The 17500-nt window shown below is 39.0% G+C and overlaps 1 protein-coding gene and 1 long non-coding RNA gene across 2 annotated transcripts in view; one reads left to right on the top strand and one right to left on the bottom strand.

Annotated features, from left to right (window-relative positions):
* Window positions 1-3126: 3126 nt before the first annotated feature.
* On the top strand, window positions 3127-14572 carry LOC119598240 (28S ribosomal protein S18b, mitochondrial-like; the record flags this gene model as incomplete). Its single annotated transcript, XM_037947887.1, is given in 3 exon segments — window positions 3127-3280; window positions 13935-14091; window positions 14475-14572. Coding segments are annotated over 3 exon segments (348 nt in total), but the record flags the coding sequence as incomplete, so codon positions are not given.
* Window positions 14573-15279: 707 nt separating this feature from the next.
* LOC119598241 overlaps window positions 15280-17500 on the bottom strand; it is an 11968-nt gene continuing 9747 nt past the window's right edge. The window contains exons 2-3 of the long non-coding RNA XR_005230952.1: window positions 15767-15923; window positions 15280-15382 (exon numbers count right to left, since the gene is read on the bottom strand). This is a non-coding gene — a long non-coding RNA (uncharacterized LOC119598241). The remainder of the gene's footprint in view (window positions 15383-15766; window positions 15924-17500) is intronic.

The raw sequence follows: 17500 nt of genomic DNA, 5'->3' as shown, positions 1-17500 counted from the left end.
CTGACATGAGGTTAATATAAACAACTCTCTGTGATTCATGTTCAAGCAACATCCTTCGCCTGCAAGCAAGGTCAAACAAGTCACCACACACTCTGGCAAGATTGAGCTCGGACAAGTTCTATTTTTGATGCTAAAGCTGTCAAACTTTAGGAATCCTGTGCCGATTCATCTGCTTTCAGAATAAAATAATAAATATGCAAACAATAGTTAATAAAGAGCATAAGATGATAACAAGTCACCACCTATAGTGTATTGCAGCTTGTGCTTTTTGCTCCGACAAAATCTCTGTTATGGCAAAATCAGCGCTTCCACCGACTCGCTGTTTGACAATATATATACCAGAGAGGTTTGTAAACTTTATTTTAACTGAATATATAGTTATGGTCTTTGCTGGAGCTCTTAAGAAGCCCAGACTCCATTAATCTGCCTAAGTCCAGGGATGGATGTGTAGATATTGTCTAAACATTTGCTAGGAAAATAATTAGGCTTATTTCCAAGACAGACTCTCAATGTTTGGGTACCAGCTACCATAGGTCTTGGTGCCAATACAAATTCACGGTCAAAATACGCAACTTTTGACACCCTATAAATTAATGTTGGTGATTTAAAAGCTGCTGCCTCCCAATTTTAAGGATTCATTATCTCGAAAGCGGCTTGAAACTGAAACATAAAATTTTACTATCCTCTATTGATTACACTGAAGTATCTTTGGTGCAATCCATAGACAATGCCAAGATGGTGTCACAAGAAGATTCCTGACAGTTTGATTGAACTCATATAAGAAAAAGAAAGAAAAGAAAAGAAAAGAAAAGAAAAGAAAAAAAAAAAGGAAATGTCAAACAATACAATATTTATGATATGTATCTCTTCCCGAAATAACACGAGCACGACACCGGTAACAATCTGTGAAATCTATATTATTGCTATCTCAAAGGTATATCAATAAAAGATTTTTTTTTCCTGGTTGGGCAACAATAAAAAAACATTAGATAAAAAAATCTATATATATGTAGATTTTATATATATTATATATATATATATATATATATATATATATATATATATATATATATATATATATATTATATATATATAAGAGAGAGAGAGAGAGAGAGAGAGAGAGAGAGAGAGAGAGAGAGAGAGAGAGAGAGAGAGAAAGAGAAAGAGAGAGAGAGAGAAAGAGACAGATATATAGATATAGATATAGATACAGACACATACATACATACATACATATAAACAAACAAAACATGATGATTGCAATTTATCTTACAATCATACTATATGATAATCTGCAGAACAGAACCACATGCAATGCTGCAGCCCTGCCCTTCATGCTCCAGCAAAGGCAAACAACCCCACCCGAAGGATATTCAAGAAACAGCACACCGCCTGGGAAGCCAATAAACTCTACCCTGCCGGAATACATATAACAATTTTTTTGGACCGTAATGGAGCGCAGGCAGCCTTATAAAAAATCCGAATGCGAGTGTTGTTCCCTCTCACTTGCGCACAATGAATCACGCGTCAGTGAGGGCGATCTTGGCTCCGTTCTTCGAGGGAATTGCTGATTTTCTGTGCCTTGGGCCATTCCTATTCTGGACATTGCATGTTATGTATCATTACCTTTGTTTTCATATGCTGCAAATACTTATTTCTGTTATCTTTACATATATTCAAAGGAAAGTTTTTTTTTTTGTTTTTTTACTCTTTCATTTTCATAATTTTGAAGGCAAGAAATCACTATTCTACAAGCCTCTAATGGAAATATATATATACATATATACATTAATAATATTAATACTGACAGAAAAAAAAATCAGATTTATCACTCCTTATTACCTAATCTTACCTGTATTTCCTCCCAAAATATACCTCTAGATGAGAAAAAAACAATCAAAACTTCATGGAAATGAAACAACTCGTATAACAAACTTATTTAAATAAAATAATCCGATAATTACTATCCTCTATCCCTAAGTGCCGGCTAAATAAGCAAGGACCGAATTTTCTCTTAAAATAATACTTATTTCTACGAATTCTATCGATTTCTCCAACTCGTGAGGCTATTCCTAACGCGGTGCTAAATCACCTCTGTTCCTACTTATCAAACATCGTCTAACTCGTTCATTTTTGACTTAATTTATGAGGGTAATTTAGGAATTTAGAAATTTACCTTCTGTGTTGCGTTGGTCGCCGTCGTTCCACTCGTCGAGGGCGCATCCATTATCACTTTTAAAACACTTTTATTTCCTTCTCGAGATATGACACAAACACTACACAATAACCCGACGCACTCTCGAGCGGTTGGGTAGATTATTTACAATGATTTGCAGGTGGATTGGGAATTATATCGAATATGTCGTGCGTAGCCATTTCCCTTGGCCTTTACATCGTAGATTGTTATCTACGTGCATCGGCTCAGCCCGGGTGATATCTGCAACGGGATTGATAGCTACAGATTCTACAGGTTCTGAGGAATGTTTATTAGAAGGCAAGAAGCTAGAGTTCAGCTAGGTAAAGTTGAAATTTCACATTATAAAATTTCCTTTATAATGGTGCTTTTGCTCATCAGCTCCATCAAGGAGGACTATGAGCTACGAAGGGGGTGCTCGTTTGTGGTATGAGATCTCACGCTTTTCTCCGTACTTTCAAGTACTTGGCCCCATTAGAGGCACTTCTAAAGATAGATAGTTATATCCAATAGTACCTAAATGCGTTTTGATCGCTAAATAACCTTGAATTTACCTGGTTTATGATTCTCAACTCCCACCACCCTTCACAGCCCTGCAAAACAAATGAATGCGCGATCTTCCAAATCATGAGGGGAGGTAAAGGGGTTCTGATCCTGTATTCGACTCCACATATATTATTCAATCCCCTTGATGATATACGGAATTTAATTCAATCCCAAATACAGTTCAATCATCTAAAAAAATTGGAGATGCCTTAGTAAAGCTTTGAGATATAAAGTATCTTCTAAAATATCGATAATCTCTAATTCCTTAAAAATAAGTCAGACCCCCATGCCAATCCTCAAATGCATCGCAAACCTCTTGACAGAATTTAGAAACCCTATTCAAACCTTAAAATACACTCCAATCCCCTTAAAAGAGACGCTTAATAGGATTCGATCTCCTTTTAAAAGACGCAATAGAATTCGAACTCCCTTGCACAAATGTAAACAATGTCGGCGTCCACGATGTTCCTCCGGTCTCTTGTAAGGCCTGTGTTGTCTGCAATTTCCAGCAATGGCACAGCTTCTAAGACTTTATTACAGGTATATATGGTAAATTTGTATTATTGTGCTTTTATGAGACCAATCTTTGATTACATCATTATATACTTTCTGTATATTACGAGAATTTGTGTTTATTGTTTACATTCGGATGTTTTTCTTCTTTGAGATTATTCAATTGTTCTTTGATGTAATGTATTTAAAATGTCAAAGAATTTGGCTTTCAGTATTTTTGTTTCTTATTTTATATTCTCTTATTATGAATGAATTTATATATGGATAGAGTCGGGTAAGCCAGGTTCTCTGCACTGATAAAGGCCAGAGAACTGCCACCATGGATAGTTGGATATAATAGATAGATAACAGATAAAGTAGTTACACATTGAAATGACACACATCCTCAGCCTCAACAGGTTCTCTTGGTCACCACCTTTCTATGTGGTAGGAATGCTGGAAAATTTTTAGTCTGTGATTACGTTTTCGCTGTCATACTGTGATGTCTGTTGACTATTTTTCTAGAAGTTCAAGTTGTGTGTGCACAGTGTGGAATTCTCAAACTCACCAGTAATCATAGTACTGAATTAATTTCTATATTGTTTAGTGCAGGTGGCTGTCCCCTGTGCAACACCCCACATGGGGTGTCCCATGGGGCACATCCTCCCAGCCCCTGCCCAGAAAAGCAAAGAATCCTCCATATATTCATGGTAGGAGAAGGCGTGAGACAGTCTCGGCATCAGGCACTTCTATACGTCAGTCTTGCTCTACCCTGCCATAGGTAGAGTGAGAATTCCACTGAAATGACAAAAATATCTGCTGCATATCAGCACTGAGAGACAAAGTCCACAAGACCCTCACACAGCCTGAGTTCATATTGCTACATTTTCTGTAAGTTGACACAAAGGATGGGTATAGGGAGGGCTTGCCCCCCATCTAGGGAATAGATAGAAGGCAGGCAAAGTTGGGTTTGGATTTTGGGTTCGCATGAAACCCTGGTTTTAGGACTTTGTCTCAGGAGGATGCTTTGCTCTTGGTAACAAATACCCTAGAATTCAGTAAAGTAAAAAAGTGTATGGAATGGTTTCCTAGAGGTAAAAATAACCAGGTAGCTCCACTTCCATTTTGTCTATTGAACTGAAAAATAAAATAGACTAATAGAATAATGGTAAGGAAATCTTTGTTATCATAGGTAGAAGAGGGGAATTTTGCTTTTACTTCTGGTAATTATAAAAGTATTGAGTAAATTATGCCAATGATTATGTATTTAGCTATATTTGATATCTCACGATGCACTCATTAGTTAAATGTGATGGTGTCATTAGTTCCACCCCCTTTTCTGAATCCAATAATCTGTGCAATATTTTATTGTAAGTGTTTTTTCAGTGCATTTTCTTTGAAAAGGTTCAATTATAACAATGGTAAAGAAATGAAAAAAAAAGAGAAACCAAGAAAATTAGAAATAAAAGAAGTATTTAATATTTACAGTAGATAAAGGTCAAGAGGCAGGGTTTAGGTCAGATGTTGCCAACTAAGATTTTCACCAAGTTGTTGTGGAGCTACCTGGTTATATTTACCTTGGGTAAACGTAAACTTGAAACCCTTTTCATCTTGGCAATTTTTGGCAACTTGAAAAAAAAGGATATAATGGAGAGAAGAAAAAATATAACCCAATTTTTTTTCCAAGTTCCTCCCATGTTTCCCTTGCTGGGAAAAATACTATGACCCCAAACTTTTACTGAAATCTGCCCAAACAGTTCAGGTTCCGCTTTTTTTAATTCATGTATTTTTTGGAATTCTTTTAATTTTTTTTAATTTTTTTAACATTTTTTAAATTTTTTTACCCTTTGGGTTTCCCACATGGGGGTTTTTCCGCCAAGAATTGACAGCTTAAAGAGAGTCCATTCTCTGAAAAACCCCCTTTTTATTTTACTTTTGCTTTGTTTCCCAAGGTCTTTTAATAAAAAAATAGAGCCCTGGCAGAAAAAAATATATATTGTTTTCTTTTCACTTTCTTGAAAATTCGAAACCCCCCCCAAATCGTTTTGCCCGTTGTTGTCGTGGGGGGGGGTTGGAGGCGAAGTGGGACCCAATGAGGGGGAACCCCAAAAACCCGGGGGAAACTCCCCCTCGACTAAAATAATTTTCCCAGGGTTTTTTTTCTTTTCTTCTTCTTTTCTTTTTTTTTCCCTTCTTTTTTCTTTTTTCTTTTTCTTTTTCTTCTTCTTTATCTTGTTTCTTTTTTTTTCTTGTTCTCTTTCCTTTCCTTTCCCTTTCCCTTTCCCTTCCCTTCCTTCCCCCTTCCCACTTTTTGTTTCTGCCCCTTCACCAAACCCTTCTGCTATCCACCCCTAAGGTGTGGAGCCGTGTTGAAAGGTTTGAAAGGATGACTTAGGGTCAGTCCTGAAGGGCCCTGAGGGAGCCAGGGCAGGGAAAATTCCCCCCTGATTTATTTATCTACCCCTTCCCCCTAAAAGGGGACCCTGAGGGGGGGCCTTTTTTTACCCCCAAACTTTAACCCAGGCTACCCAATGGCCAGAAATGAAAACAAACCCCCCCACTATTAGGGGAAATGAGGTTTCCCCCTTATAAAATAGCCCCCCCAACGTTTAAAAAACCCACCCGATTCACTGACCCAGGTTTCCCCTTTTGCCCACGGCTCCAAACCAGCAATAAATCCCCCCTCAAAATCCCTTTACTGTACAGTAAAAAAACAATAAAACCCTTTAAGGGAAAAATTTTTCCACTCTCCCAGCATGCTCAACTTAAACACCTTACCCACAACCCCCCAAAAAACAACCACCCTCCTCCCTTATTAATCCCTTACAGCCTAGCCCCCCTCTCCATAACACTACCCCCCTCAAATACTCCATTTTCGTACGCCCCCCCTTTATCCCCCTATCTCAAAACAATTTGAAACTCTCTTTAGCCCCGAAAAAAGGGCCCGTTTTTTCGTGATACCCACAGCTCCCTACTCTGCAACACCCTTCTCTTCCAACAATGTCTCCAAAAACAAATAGGAAAAGTCCCCTTTCCTACCCGCCCCGACCCCCTCCCGTTTGCCCCTTTTTAACATCCAAAAAAAACCCAAAAGCTTAAACATTAACAAAACTAAGACCTATATGGAAAACCCCACCCTGCAAAAACCCCATCCAACCCTTGCTTGGAACGGTTTAATTTTCCCCAGAAAAATTCCCCAAAAATTTCTTTTGCCCAAAGTTTGGGGTCGGTTGTGGAGAAGCCCAAACTGCCGGGTCTCACAGGCTATGAGAAAATCAGTACAATGCTACTCAACCCCCCAGGGGTTCATCGAAAAACCCCCACTAACAAGCTAAAATTACCTTCCGTAAAACAGGCCTTCCCCTTTTAACGTCTAATAGGAGGGAGAACCCCCTTTCCCTTTTGGGTCCTTTACCAACCTCCTCCAGGGTCAGTGCCAAAAGGGGTGGTGTCTGGGGGCCACCCACCCAAAACATTGTTTTTCCCAAAAGGCCAGGGGGCCCAATTTCCCCAACCGGGCCAAAACCCGATCTAACGGCTCTGCCAACACGCACTTTGGGGCCCAACTGGGGGCAGTCCCTTTTAAAAGAAATTTTATGGGGCTTGCCCCACTAAAAAATTTGATTTGGGGTAGAACCCCAGATTAAAAATTTGGGACTCACACTACTGAAGCCAGACGGGAAAAGCACTTTGACGGGTTCTCTCTTACTCCTTACTCGGGATACGGTTCATTTACCAATTTTCCTAAACCCACCCACCCTACATCAAACCCCCCTTTTTCTCCCATATCTACCCCAGTCAAGCCTTTTTCTTTCCAAAATCCAACCACTCCTCTCACTACGGGATCCCCCAAATCCCCCACTAAAAACCCCAACCCCTTTCCCCCCTCTCCCCCCCGCACTCCCCGTAAAGAACAGAAAAAACGTTCCCCCCCTCTTCCCCCAAACCACACAATCACCCCCACCTTTTCCTTTTGCCCCTACCCTTAAAGACCCCAGTTCCTTCCCCCCCCCCTAAAAAATTCCTTTTCCCCCCAAAATCCCCCCCCAAATCCTCAGAAAAAAAAATTATTGAAAAAAATTCAAGATTACTAATGAAAACGGACCCCTAAACCCTAAAAATTTTTACAATCCTGCCCCTTTACACCCCAAGTAATGTTTTGGTTTTTAACCCCATCCCCCTCCAAACGAAACCCCCACACCCTATCCCTTTTTTTTAACTGTGGGGTAATTTGGGGCCGGGCCGTTGTCACAGCTTGATACTTAATTTTTATTTTTTATTGGGGGTGATTTTGGAGGGGGGAGTCCGGGGTGGGTCCCCGGGTTCCTTTCCACGGGGGAAGTGCCGGGGGGGGTTAATTTTTTAGGAAATCATTCTCTCATTTCCCCCGGGTTTTGGGGGGCCCAGAAAACTGGATTTGGGGCTGGGGGGGGCACCCAGGGGGCTAGGTAGGAAAATCAAGGTGAAGTCCGGGGGCCCAAAGGGAAAGGGGGGTGGGGCGGGGGACTAAAACCCTTGAACTAAGATTCCCGTGTGAAAGTCTTGAGTCCGGGGGAGGGCCAAAAACCATTTGGCCACTGCACCCTTAACCCCCCCCTCCCAAAAAACGGGCCCACCCCCCCGCCCCCAAAACCCCTCCCACCATCCCCTCACCCCTTCCCTCCTCCTGGAACACACGTGAACCCCTTATGTCACAAGTCCCCCCTTTCCCTAAAACCCCCCTTTCCCCCAATACCCCTCATAGCCCACCAATCCCACACCTTTTCCCTCTCGGGACCCTCAGTTTTACCCCACCCTATGCTGCTTTCCCCCAAGCCCCCCACATGTACAAACAATCTTTATAAATAAAGTAAAAAACTATCCCATTGGAATATTTTCGAAAGTTTCCGCTCCCACAGCCCCTGACCTTCGCAAGCCTTTCCTCTTTAAACCTTTTTATTTTGCCTTAAAAGGAGACTTTTTACACATCCCAACCCCCAACCCCCCAATTACATTTTGTCTCTTCCCCCATTTTTTAGGGGTCTCGCCCCATACATAAATCAGAAAACCCTTATGCCACACCCCCTTTTTTAAAACCCCCAAGGGTTCCCTTTGAAAGTTGGTATTTTTCCTTCTTCTTTGGATCCCCAGTGTTTTCAGTCTACTTTACCCCCCCTACCCCTTTAAATTTTGTTGCTTTTGAAAATCAAATTTCCAAATTTCCCAACCACCTTCCTCATAGTTGGTGATTTTAAAATGGTCTTTGGGGTGTTTTCAAAATCCCCAAACCCCCGAGGGCCGATCTCTGAGGGGGTTCCTCCCCAAACCAGCTGACCTTCCCATTCAAAAATTCGATCGCCCCACACATTTTGTTTGGACGCAAGAAATTTTTTTCATGATTGACCTCTCTCTATGCCCCCTTCTCTTCATGTAGTTTCCACTGGTTGGTTTTTGGGGCCCAAATTTCCCCTTTATAGTGACCATTTTCCAGTTCCCCTTCTCCAAATTCATAGTCCATTTCTAATCCCCGGGTGGTGTTTTGATAGGAGACGGAATATTTTCACTTCACTCTTGCTTTTCATACCCCCCTTTTCCTCCCCCCTCCATTTCAGAAAGGGTACGTGTTTCACAAATACAGTCTTAAGAGTTGCAATAAAGCTATCCCTGGGAACCCTCAAGACCATTATTCCTACAAAAAAAGGTACCCCAAAATTTAAAAAAACTATCAGCCCTTTTCCCCTTTTAAAAAGAGTTTTGCCTATCTCTGGTAAAATTTTCCAGAATATTTAAAACAAATAGCTGGCAAAATTCTGTTTCATCAATTACTCCTTACACTTTTCTCAAAATTTTTGGCCCCGAATCCAAAAAAATATCAGGAAAACCACCCCCCCCCCCCCTACCCCCCCCGTCCTCCTATTCGAGATACCCCTTTCTGATCCAAAAAGTCGCTAATAAACCCTGGGGTGATTATTTCAGCCGGGGAGTGGGGGTTTTTCACCTTTCTCCACATTTCCCTTTCTATTAAGCCACCAGAGAAGGGACCCCCATTCCCCCTTCCCCCATCCTCCAGGAGCCCTTTAATGTTTCCTTTTTCTTCCTTAAAACCCCATTTTCCCGGCCCCAAATGGTGCAACACTCACAAAAGGGCCCCTTTTGACGGATTCAATCCCGGGAATGTTTCCGGCAACTAAAATTTCCCCTTTCTTATCCTTCCTATTAAAAAATTTACAACCACAAGGACATCGGGGGAAAATTTTCCCTTTTAATTTGGCGAAAAGGGCTTTTTTCCCTTCCTTCCTGCCCCCAAAATAAAGGGGGACCCTCCTTCCAAAGGACTACCCCCCATCGCACAAATCTAGCTGCTTGTGCAAAAATTAGACGAAGGGCAAAATTCCCCCCCCCCCCTTAAGTTTTTATTTGAATCTCACAATTTCTCTCTTTTCCCCAATTCATTTTTCCGCTGCCAGTTGCACGGGGCTAAAACCCTTTGTCATTTTGGGGAAATATATTTTCGGCTTTGCACGCCATGAATCCTTTACAGCTATTTTTTTTGTCTAAAAAAAAGGGATATGATAGACTGGCGAAACCATATCCCCAAAAAGGGGGCCCTCTCTAGGCAACGGGGAAAACATGGTTGCCTCATAAAAGCCTTTCCTCCCCAAAAGGGCCCCTTTCCGGGGGCAAAATTGCCTCGGCCACATCCTCTTTCTTTCCTAAAAATCCAAAGGGGTACCCCAAGGCGTGTGCCCAGTACCACTTTTCCCCCTTTTTGCGGGGTTTTAATGATATTTTTTTTATTTTTTCCCCAAGGGGGGCCGGTAAATCACAAGGGTTGATGTTTTAAACCATCTAGGGCCTCTGGGACACCCATACCAAATCTCTACCAATTTTTCAAATCTGTAATCTCACAGTTTTCCGGGGCCAAAAACCCCTTGGCTTCCGTTTTTTCTACCTCAAACCTTTCTCCATCCTTTTCCCCGGCTCGGGTGTGGGTCCCTACCCCCACCTTTTTAAAATAGCACTCACCCCAAAATGCCGTTCCTCGGGGAAAATTTCCTGGGGTTTTCATTTTGACCCCAAAACTGCCCTGGCGAGCCCATATTCTCCCAAAATTAAAGGGAAAAAGCTCTCCGCCGCCTGAATCTTAAAAACCCCTATCCCATATATCATGGGGCTCGGGATCCAAAATTTTCCCCTTTCCCCTTTATTTATTTTGTCCTCTCACCCCTTGTTTTATGGTTTGCCATATTTATCCCTCCCTTCAATTTCTCCCCTTTGGCCCATCTGATACAATCCAACCTTGGGGGTTCTACTTAGCACTAGGCGCCTTTTTTTTTCCTTCTTTGAGGCTTTTTTCCTGAATGGGCCTCCCATCTCTATCAAAAAGGGTCGTGCCCTTCTCTTTTTCCCCGATGTAGTTCGATCCCCCCAAAATTTTGGCCTCACAAAACAACTTCCCTCAATCCCACTTTTTAAACCTTGCTTTTTCCCCACGTTTCCAACCCCTTACCCCACTAAAAATGGTACCTTTCCCCCCCATTCCTTTTCCCCCATCCAACCTCTCCCTTTCTCTGCCCCTTTCCGTCCCTCCAGGTTTAACCTCCCCCCCATTTTTGCTCTTCGGGTTTCCCCGCCCCCCAAAAATCAAATATCCCCCTTACGGGCCCTTCTCCCCCTTTCCTTGGACCATGCCCCATTCCCCTTAGTATAAGAAATTTTATGGGCCCCAAAACCCAAACCCGGGTGCTGGTTTTGGGCGGGGAATTTCTTCCCAACTTTATACTTTCAAATACTCCTTCCTCCGGGAAATCCAGTGTCCTTACTACAAAACGGTTGCAGTTTTTTGGCCCCTAAAACCCCCAAAACTAAACTCCCTTTTCCCTCTTTTACAATTTTTCCGATCCGAAACTCAAAAACTCTCATAAAAGTCAATAACACACACAATCCCTTTGTTTGTAAGACCCGGGGAAGGGTTTTTGGTTCTCCCTGCCCCCACGCCTAAAACAATAAAATTTTTTGCTGGGGCCCAGCCATGTTGGAAAACCCCCGGGCCAATGAAACAGGCAGAAACCTTAGCACCCCCCAAAACCGCAAGGGACCAATTTACCAACCCGCTTCTAAATTTATCCCAGCACGGATTATGCCCAAAACATTTTAAAAACCTTCCTGTATACCGATGGAAATTTTTTTGGGTCAACCCTCCGCACTAAAAAATTACTTTCCTGTAAAAATTATCAATCTCCCCCTGGTAAAGCCCTTTTCACCCGGAACGGGACGTTGGGGGGACCGTTCCCCGGGCTTATCCCTTTGGGGAAAACACTCCTATCTGATGTAAAAATTTCTGTTTAAACCCTTAGGTTCCTTAGGTAATTTTCCCCCTTTCAACCCCAAAACCCCCTTTTGGTGGTCCCCACGTTTTTGAAAAACCCCAGAAACCTTTGCTTTCCCCCCTATCCCCCCTCCCCCCCCCAAAAACCTTTTCAGCATCCCTACAAATCCCACCCTTTTCTGTTTCAAAAAGCCTATTCCGTTTAAAAAGGGAATAAAACCCTTCATCAAACCCAACCCCTTTAAACCAAAAACCGCCCCCAAACCCCTTTCACCAACCAAAATTCCTTTCCCCACCCTTAAAAACCCCTAACAAAAACTAAACCCCAAACCCTTTCCCTTTAAACCTTTAACTATAGGCTAAAAACCCTTAGTTGTCTGCCCCTTACCCTTGTTTAACCTTTAACCCAAATTAAACCGATATTTGGGCCCACAAGGCCCCCCAAATGCCCCCAAAAAGTTATTAAAAACCCAAAGGGAAAACCGGGAACAGAAAAGGGAAAAAGCAAAGAAAAGCTTGGTGTTTTGCTGTATAAAGGGATACGATTTTCAATGAGCAAATTATTTGCAGAACCAGATATAGTATTTGATTGAACAAAATTATATATCCCCATCCATTTCGAGTCACTTAGCCTGGGAGTCAAGGTGGCAGAGCTCCCAGGTAGATTATATATAAAGTAAATTGTATAAATCCCTTGGGGGTCCAGGGGATGAAGCCCCCTGCCTTGGGAATATATGGAATGTACTGTATAAATTCCACAGGGGTCCAGTGGGCAGATCCTCCTGGCTGGGAAATATATTGAATGTATTTTATAAATTCCACCAGGGTTAACTTAGGTTGGCTTATTGGTTAGGACATATTATAGGCACTTTGGATGGTGTGAATGTCTATAGAATTTACAAAATGATGGGTTGGATTTTTTTTAAAGTTGGTGCATCAGTCTTTCAAAGATGGCAGACACGTCCATAGATCATCATTAGCAGAATTTAAGCATTTTTTGTGTTGGTTTCCATTTTTTTTCTTCTTCCCCCTTATTTTACTCTGTTTTACTCCATAATTTCTCTGACATACTTCTGATTTAGTTGCCAGAGAGTGTCGTGAGCCAAGAAGGCTTTTGCACCTAGGCAAAGACAGCTCATCTGCTACAAATTTAATATCCAATTACTTTTCTATACACAGGAAATACTCATTTTGTGGTGCCCTTGATTACAGTATTTTGTATTAACCTGTTGTTTTTCTTAGCTCTTGCTTTTTTATGGAACAAGTGATGTAGAATAACAGTATATTGAAGCTAAGGTTTGATGTGTTGGTTAGTGGTTCCTAGAATTTTTTAATACATATCAGCCCTGCCCCACAATAATGTTTCCTCTGGGAAACGTCTTCTTGTCAGTATGCACTGCAAGTCAGAGCTAAAACTTGGGAGCACCAAGTGGACTTGAGTGGTGCTTTCCGCAAGGCTTTTCCTTTACCACTTATGTCTGCAGATTATTTCTAGTACCAATGGCTACAACTTTTTGTCTTCTACGGGAATATCAACTTCAATTTGCCTTACCTTAGTGCATCCATACTGTCAAGATTCATTGAAGAAGGAAATGTAAAGGAAGATAGAAAACTGACTGTAAAATGACTTGCTGAGCTTTTCTGGCATGCATATACAGGCTTAGCATCGTCAAAGTTGATGATCCAAACAGGAAAAGAAGTTTGAATGTTCCAAGAGAGTTCAGAGAATGTATTCGCTGTTAAGAAGAATGAAAGAAGAAGGAAGAAGATAAACAACAAACAAACCACGTTGGATAACATTTGACCCCACCAGCTCAGCATATCCATGGATAGCTACCTGTGCTCCCTTCCACTGCTACTCATTACGCTATTCTCTAAATTTTAAGTTACCTCAGTGCATCTGCCTTGTACTATTGTGTGCAACAGTCCATGCAACTTGTGTTAATTTACAGGGCTTTTATTTTAGCAGATTTAATTATTTTCCCATATTTTGAGTGTCATGAAAATAGGGCAGGAGACTGGAAAACACAGCCTCTCTTTTTGAGTTATTTCTTATGGGAATAATTATCGTGTTGTAAATTATTTGATTTTACAATATGTATTCAGGAATGTGACTACTATACCTACTCTACCTGTACTTATATTTTTCTTTATGAACATTATTTTAGCAATTCTCTTTGATAAAAATTACCAAACAAATAGACTTCTGAAAACTTAGGGTCCCAATCCTTTCATCTACCTTAGAAGAGGAAGTAGAAAATACATTCAGGTTTTTATTAATATTAGTATATAGATGATAAAAAAGTTTAGTACTGACAGACTTAATTTTTTTTCTCTTTCTTTCTTTTCTGAATTGTATGAGATGCATGATTATTGTTTCATTTCTTCTTGTAGATTGAAGGAAGAAGCCATGCAGCATCCAGTCTCTTCACAAGCACTAGACTAAGGTGCGAAGCTGAGGAAGGAGAGCCTCAAGCAGAACGAGACCCACTGAAAGACCGTTCTAAAATAGTCCCTGTGGAGACCAGCATGAAATACCTGAAAAGTGATGGTGAGATTATTTTTTGGCAATAGTAGTTGTTGTTGTTGTTATTATTGTTGTTATTATTATTGTTTTTATTATTATTATTGTTGTTGTTGTTGTTGTTGTTGTTGTTGTTGTATCATTATTCTTGCTATTATCTTTATTATTATTGTTATCATCTATATTATCATTGGTATTGTTATTTTTTTGTTTATATATATTTTTTTATATATTAATATATATAGAGAGAGCTTTTTCAGGATGGATGTCAATTTTTTATAGTGTTAAGGGGGAGAATCAGTTTTATATATATTTATGATGTTAAAGTATATATGTATATATGCGTATGTGTATGCAACTTTCTCTTCTTATTATTTTAAAGTTGTTAATGAAACATTTTGCTTTTACAGCTTACAAGACTACCTACGGCACAGACCCAGTATGGAAGAGATATCGCAGAAATTTTAAGGGAGCCTTTGCACCTCGCCATACCAGGAAAACATGCATAGTAAGTCCTAAATTTAAAAGGATTTATTATTATCATTATTATTGTTATTATTATTATTATTATTATTATTATTATTATGTATTATTTCAAAATCACTATGATAGATGAGATGTTAATAATTTTGCTGTAGCATTATTTTTGAATAGCTGTGTCATTTTACAGAAATAAAGTTTGTGAATAACCTGAGTTAACAATTTTTTAATTTAACTTGTAAATCATTAATATGATGTGAAGACAATGATACACTATATATTTTTTAATGTTGATCGATATATAGATATAGAGATATATATACAGATATATATATAGATATATATATAGATAGATATATATAGATATATGTAGATATATATAGATATATGTAGATATATATATATAGATATATATCTATCTATATATATATCTATATATATATCTATATATATATCTATATATCTATATATCGATCAACATTAAAAAATATATAGTGTATCATTGTCTTCACATCATATTAATGATTTACAAGTTAAATTAAAAAATTGTTAACTCAGGTTATTCACAAACTTTATTTCTGTAAAATGACACAGCTATTCAAAAATAATGCTACAGCAAAATTATTAACATCTCATCTATCATAGTGATTTTGAAATAATACATAATAATAATAATAATAATAATAATAATAATAACAATAATAATGATAATAATAAATCCTTTTAAATTTAGGACTTACTATGCATGTTTTCCTGGTATGGCGAGGTGCAAAGGCTCCCTTAAAATTTCTGCGATATCTCTTCCATACTGGGTCTGTGCCGTAGGTAGTCTTGTAAGCTGTAAAAGCAAAATGTTTCATTAACAACTTTAAAATAATAAGAAGAGAAAGTTGCATACACATACGCATATATACATATATACTTTAACATCATAAATATATATAAAACTGATTCTCCCCTTAACAACTATAAAAAAATTGACATCCATCCTGAAAAAGCTCTCTCTATATATATTAATATATAAAAAAATATATATAAACAAAAAAATAACAATACCAATGATAATATAGATGATAACAATAATAATAAAGATAATAGCAAGAATAATGATACAACAACAACAACAACAACAACAACAACAACAATAATAATAATAATAACAATAATAATAACAACAATAATAACAACAACAACAACTACTATTGCCAAATAATAATCTCACCATCACTTTTCAGGTATTTCATGCTGGTCTCCACAGGGACTATTTTAGAACGGTCTTTCAGTGGGTCTCGTTCTGCTTGAGGCTCTCCTTCCTCAGCTTCGCACCTTAGTCTAGTGCTTGTGAAGAGACTGGATGCTGCATGGCTTCTTCCTTCAATCTACAAGAAGAAATGAAACAATAATCATGCATCTCATACAATTCAGAAAAAGAAAGAAAGAGAAAAAAAATTAAGTCTGTCAGTACTAAACTTTTTTATCATCTATATACTAATATTAATAAAAACCTGAATGTATTTTCTACTTCCTCTTCTAAGGTAGATGAAAGGATTGGGACCCTAAGTTTTAAGAAGTCTATTTGTTTGGTAATTTTTATCAAAGAGAATTGCTAAAATAATGTTCATAAAGAAAAATATAAGTACAGGTAGAGTAGGTATAGTAGTCACATTCCTGAATACATATTGTAAAATCAAATAATTTACAACACGATAATTATTCCCATAAGAAATAACTCAAAAAGAGAGGCTGTGTTTTCCAGTCTCCTGCCCTATTTTCATGACACTCAAAATATGGGAAAATAATTAAATCTGCTAAAATAAAAGCCCTGTAAATTAACACAAGTTGCATGGACTGTTGCACACAATAGTACAAGGCAGATGCACTGAGGTAACTTAAAATTTAGAGAATAGCGTAATGAGTAGCAGTGGAAGGGAGCACAGGTAGCTATCCATGGATATGCTGAGCTGGTGGGGTCAAATGTTATCCAACGTGGTTTGTTTGTTGTTTATCTTCTTCCTTCTTCTTTCATTCTTCTTAACAGCGAATACATTCTCTGAACTCTCTTGGAACATTCAAACTTCTTTTCCTGTTTGGATCATCAACTTTGACGATGCTAAGCCTGTATATGCATGCCAGAAAAGCTCAGCAAGTCATTTTACAGTCAGTTTTCTATCTTCCTTTACATTTCCTTCTTCAATGAATCTTGACAGTATGGATGCACTAAGGTAAGGCAAATTGAAGTTGATATTCCCGTAGAAGACAAAAAGTTGTAGCCATTGGTACTAGAAATAATCTGCAGACATAAGTGGTAAAGGAAAAGCCTTGCGGAAAGCACCACTCAAGTCCACTTGGTGCTCCCAAGTTTTAGCTCTGACTTGCAGTGCATACTGACAAGAAGACGTTTCCCAGAGGAAACATTATTGTGGGGCAGGGCTGATATGTATTAAAAAATTCTAGGAACCACTAACCAACACATCAAACCTTAGCTTCAATATACTGTTATTCTACATCACTTGTTCCATAAAAAAGCAAGAGCTAAGAAAAACAACAGGTTAATACAAAATACTGTAATCAAGGGCACCACAAAATGAGTATTTCCTGTGTATAGAAAAGTAATTGGATATTAAATTTGTAGCAGATGAGCTGTCTTTGCCTAGGTGCAAAAGCCTTCTTGGCTCACGACACTCTCTGGCAACTAAATCAGAAGTATGTCAGAGAAATTATGGAGTAAAACAGAGTAAAATAAGGGGGAAGAAGAAAAAAAATGGAAACCAACACAAAAAATGCTTAAATTCTGCTAATGATGATCTATGGACGTGTCTGCCATCTTTGAAAGACTGATGCACCAACTTTAAAAAAAATCCAACCCATCATTTTGTAAATTCTATAGACATTCACACCATCCAAAGTGCCTATAATATGTAACCAATAAGCCAACCTAAGTTAAACCTGGTGGAAA

The sequence above is a fragment of the Penaeus monodon genome, chromosome 41 (assembly GCF_015228065.2).
Source record: "Penaeus monodon isolate SGIC_2016 chromosome 41, NSTDA_Pmon_1, whole genome shotgun sequence".
In the NCBI taxonomy this organism is placed as follows: domain Eukaryota; kingdom Metazoa; phylum Arthropoda; class Malacostraca; order Decapoda; family Penaeidae; genus Penaeus; species Penaeus monodon.
The sequence above is the reverse complement of the archived record's forward strand: the minus strand, read 5'-3'. Positions and strand labels throughout refer to the sequence as shown.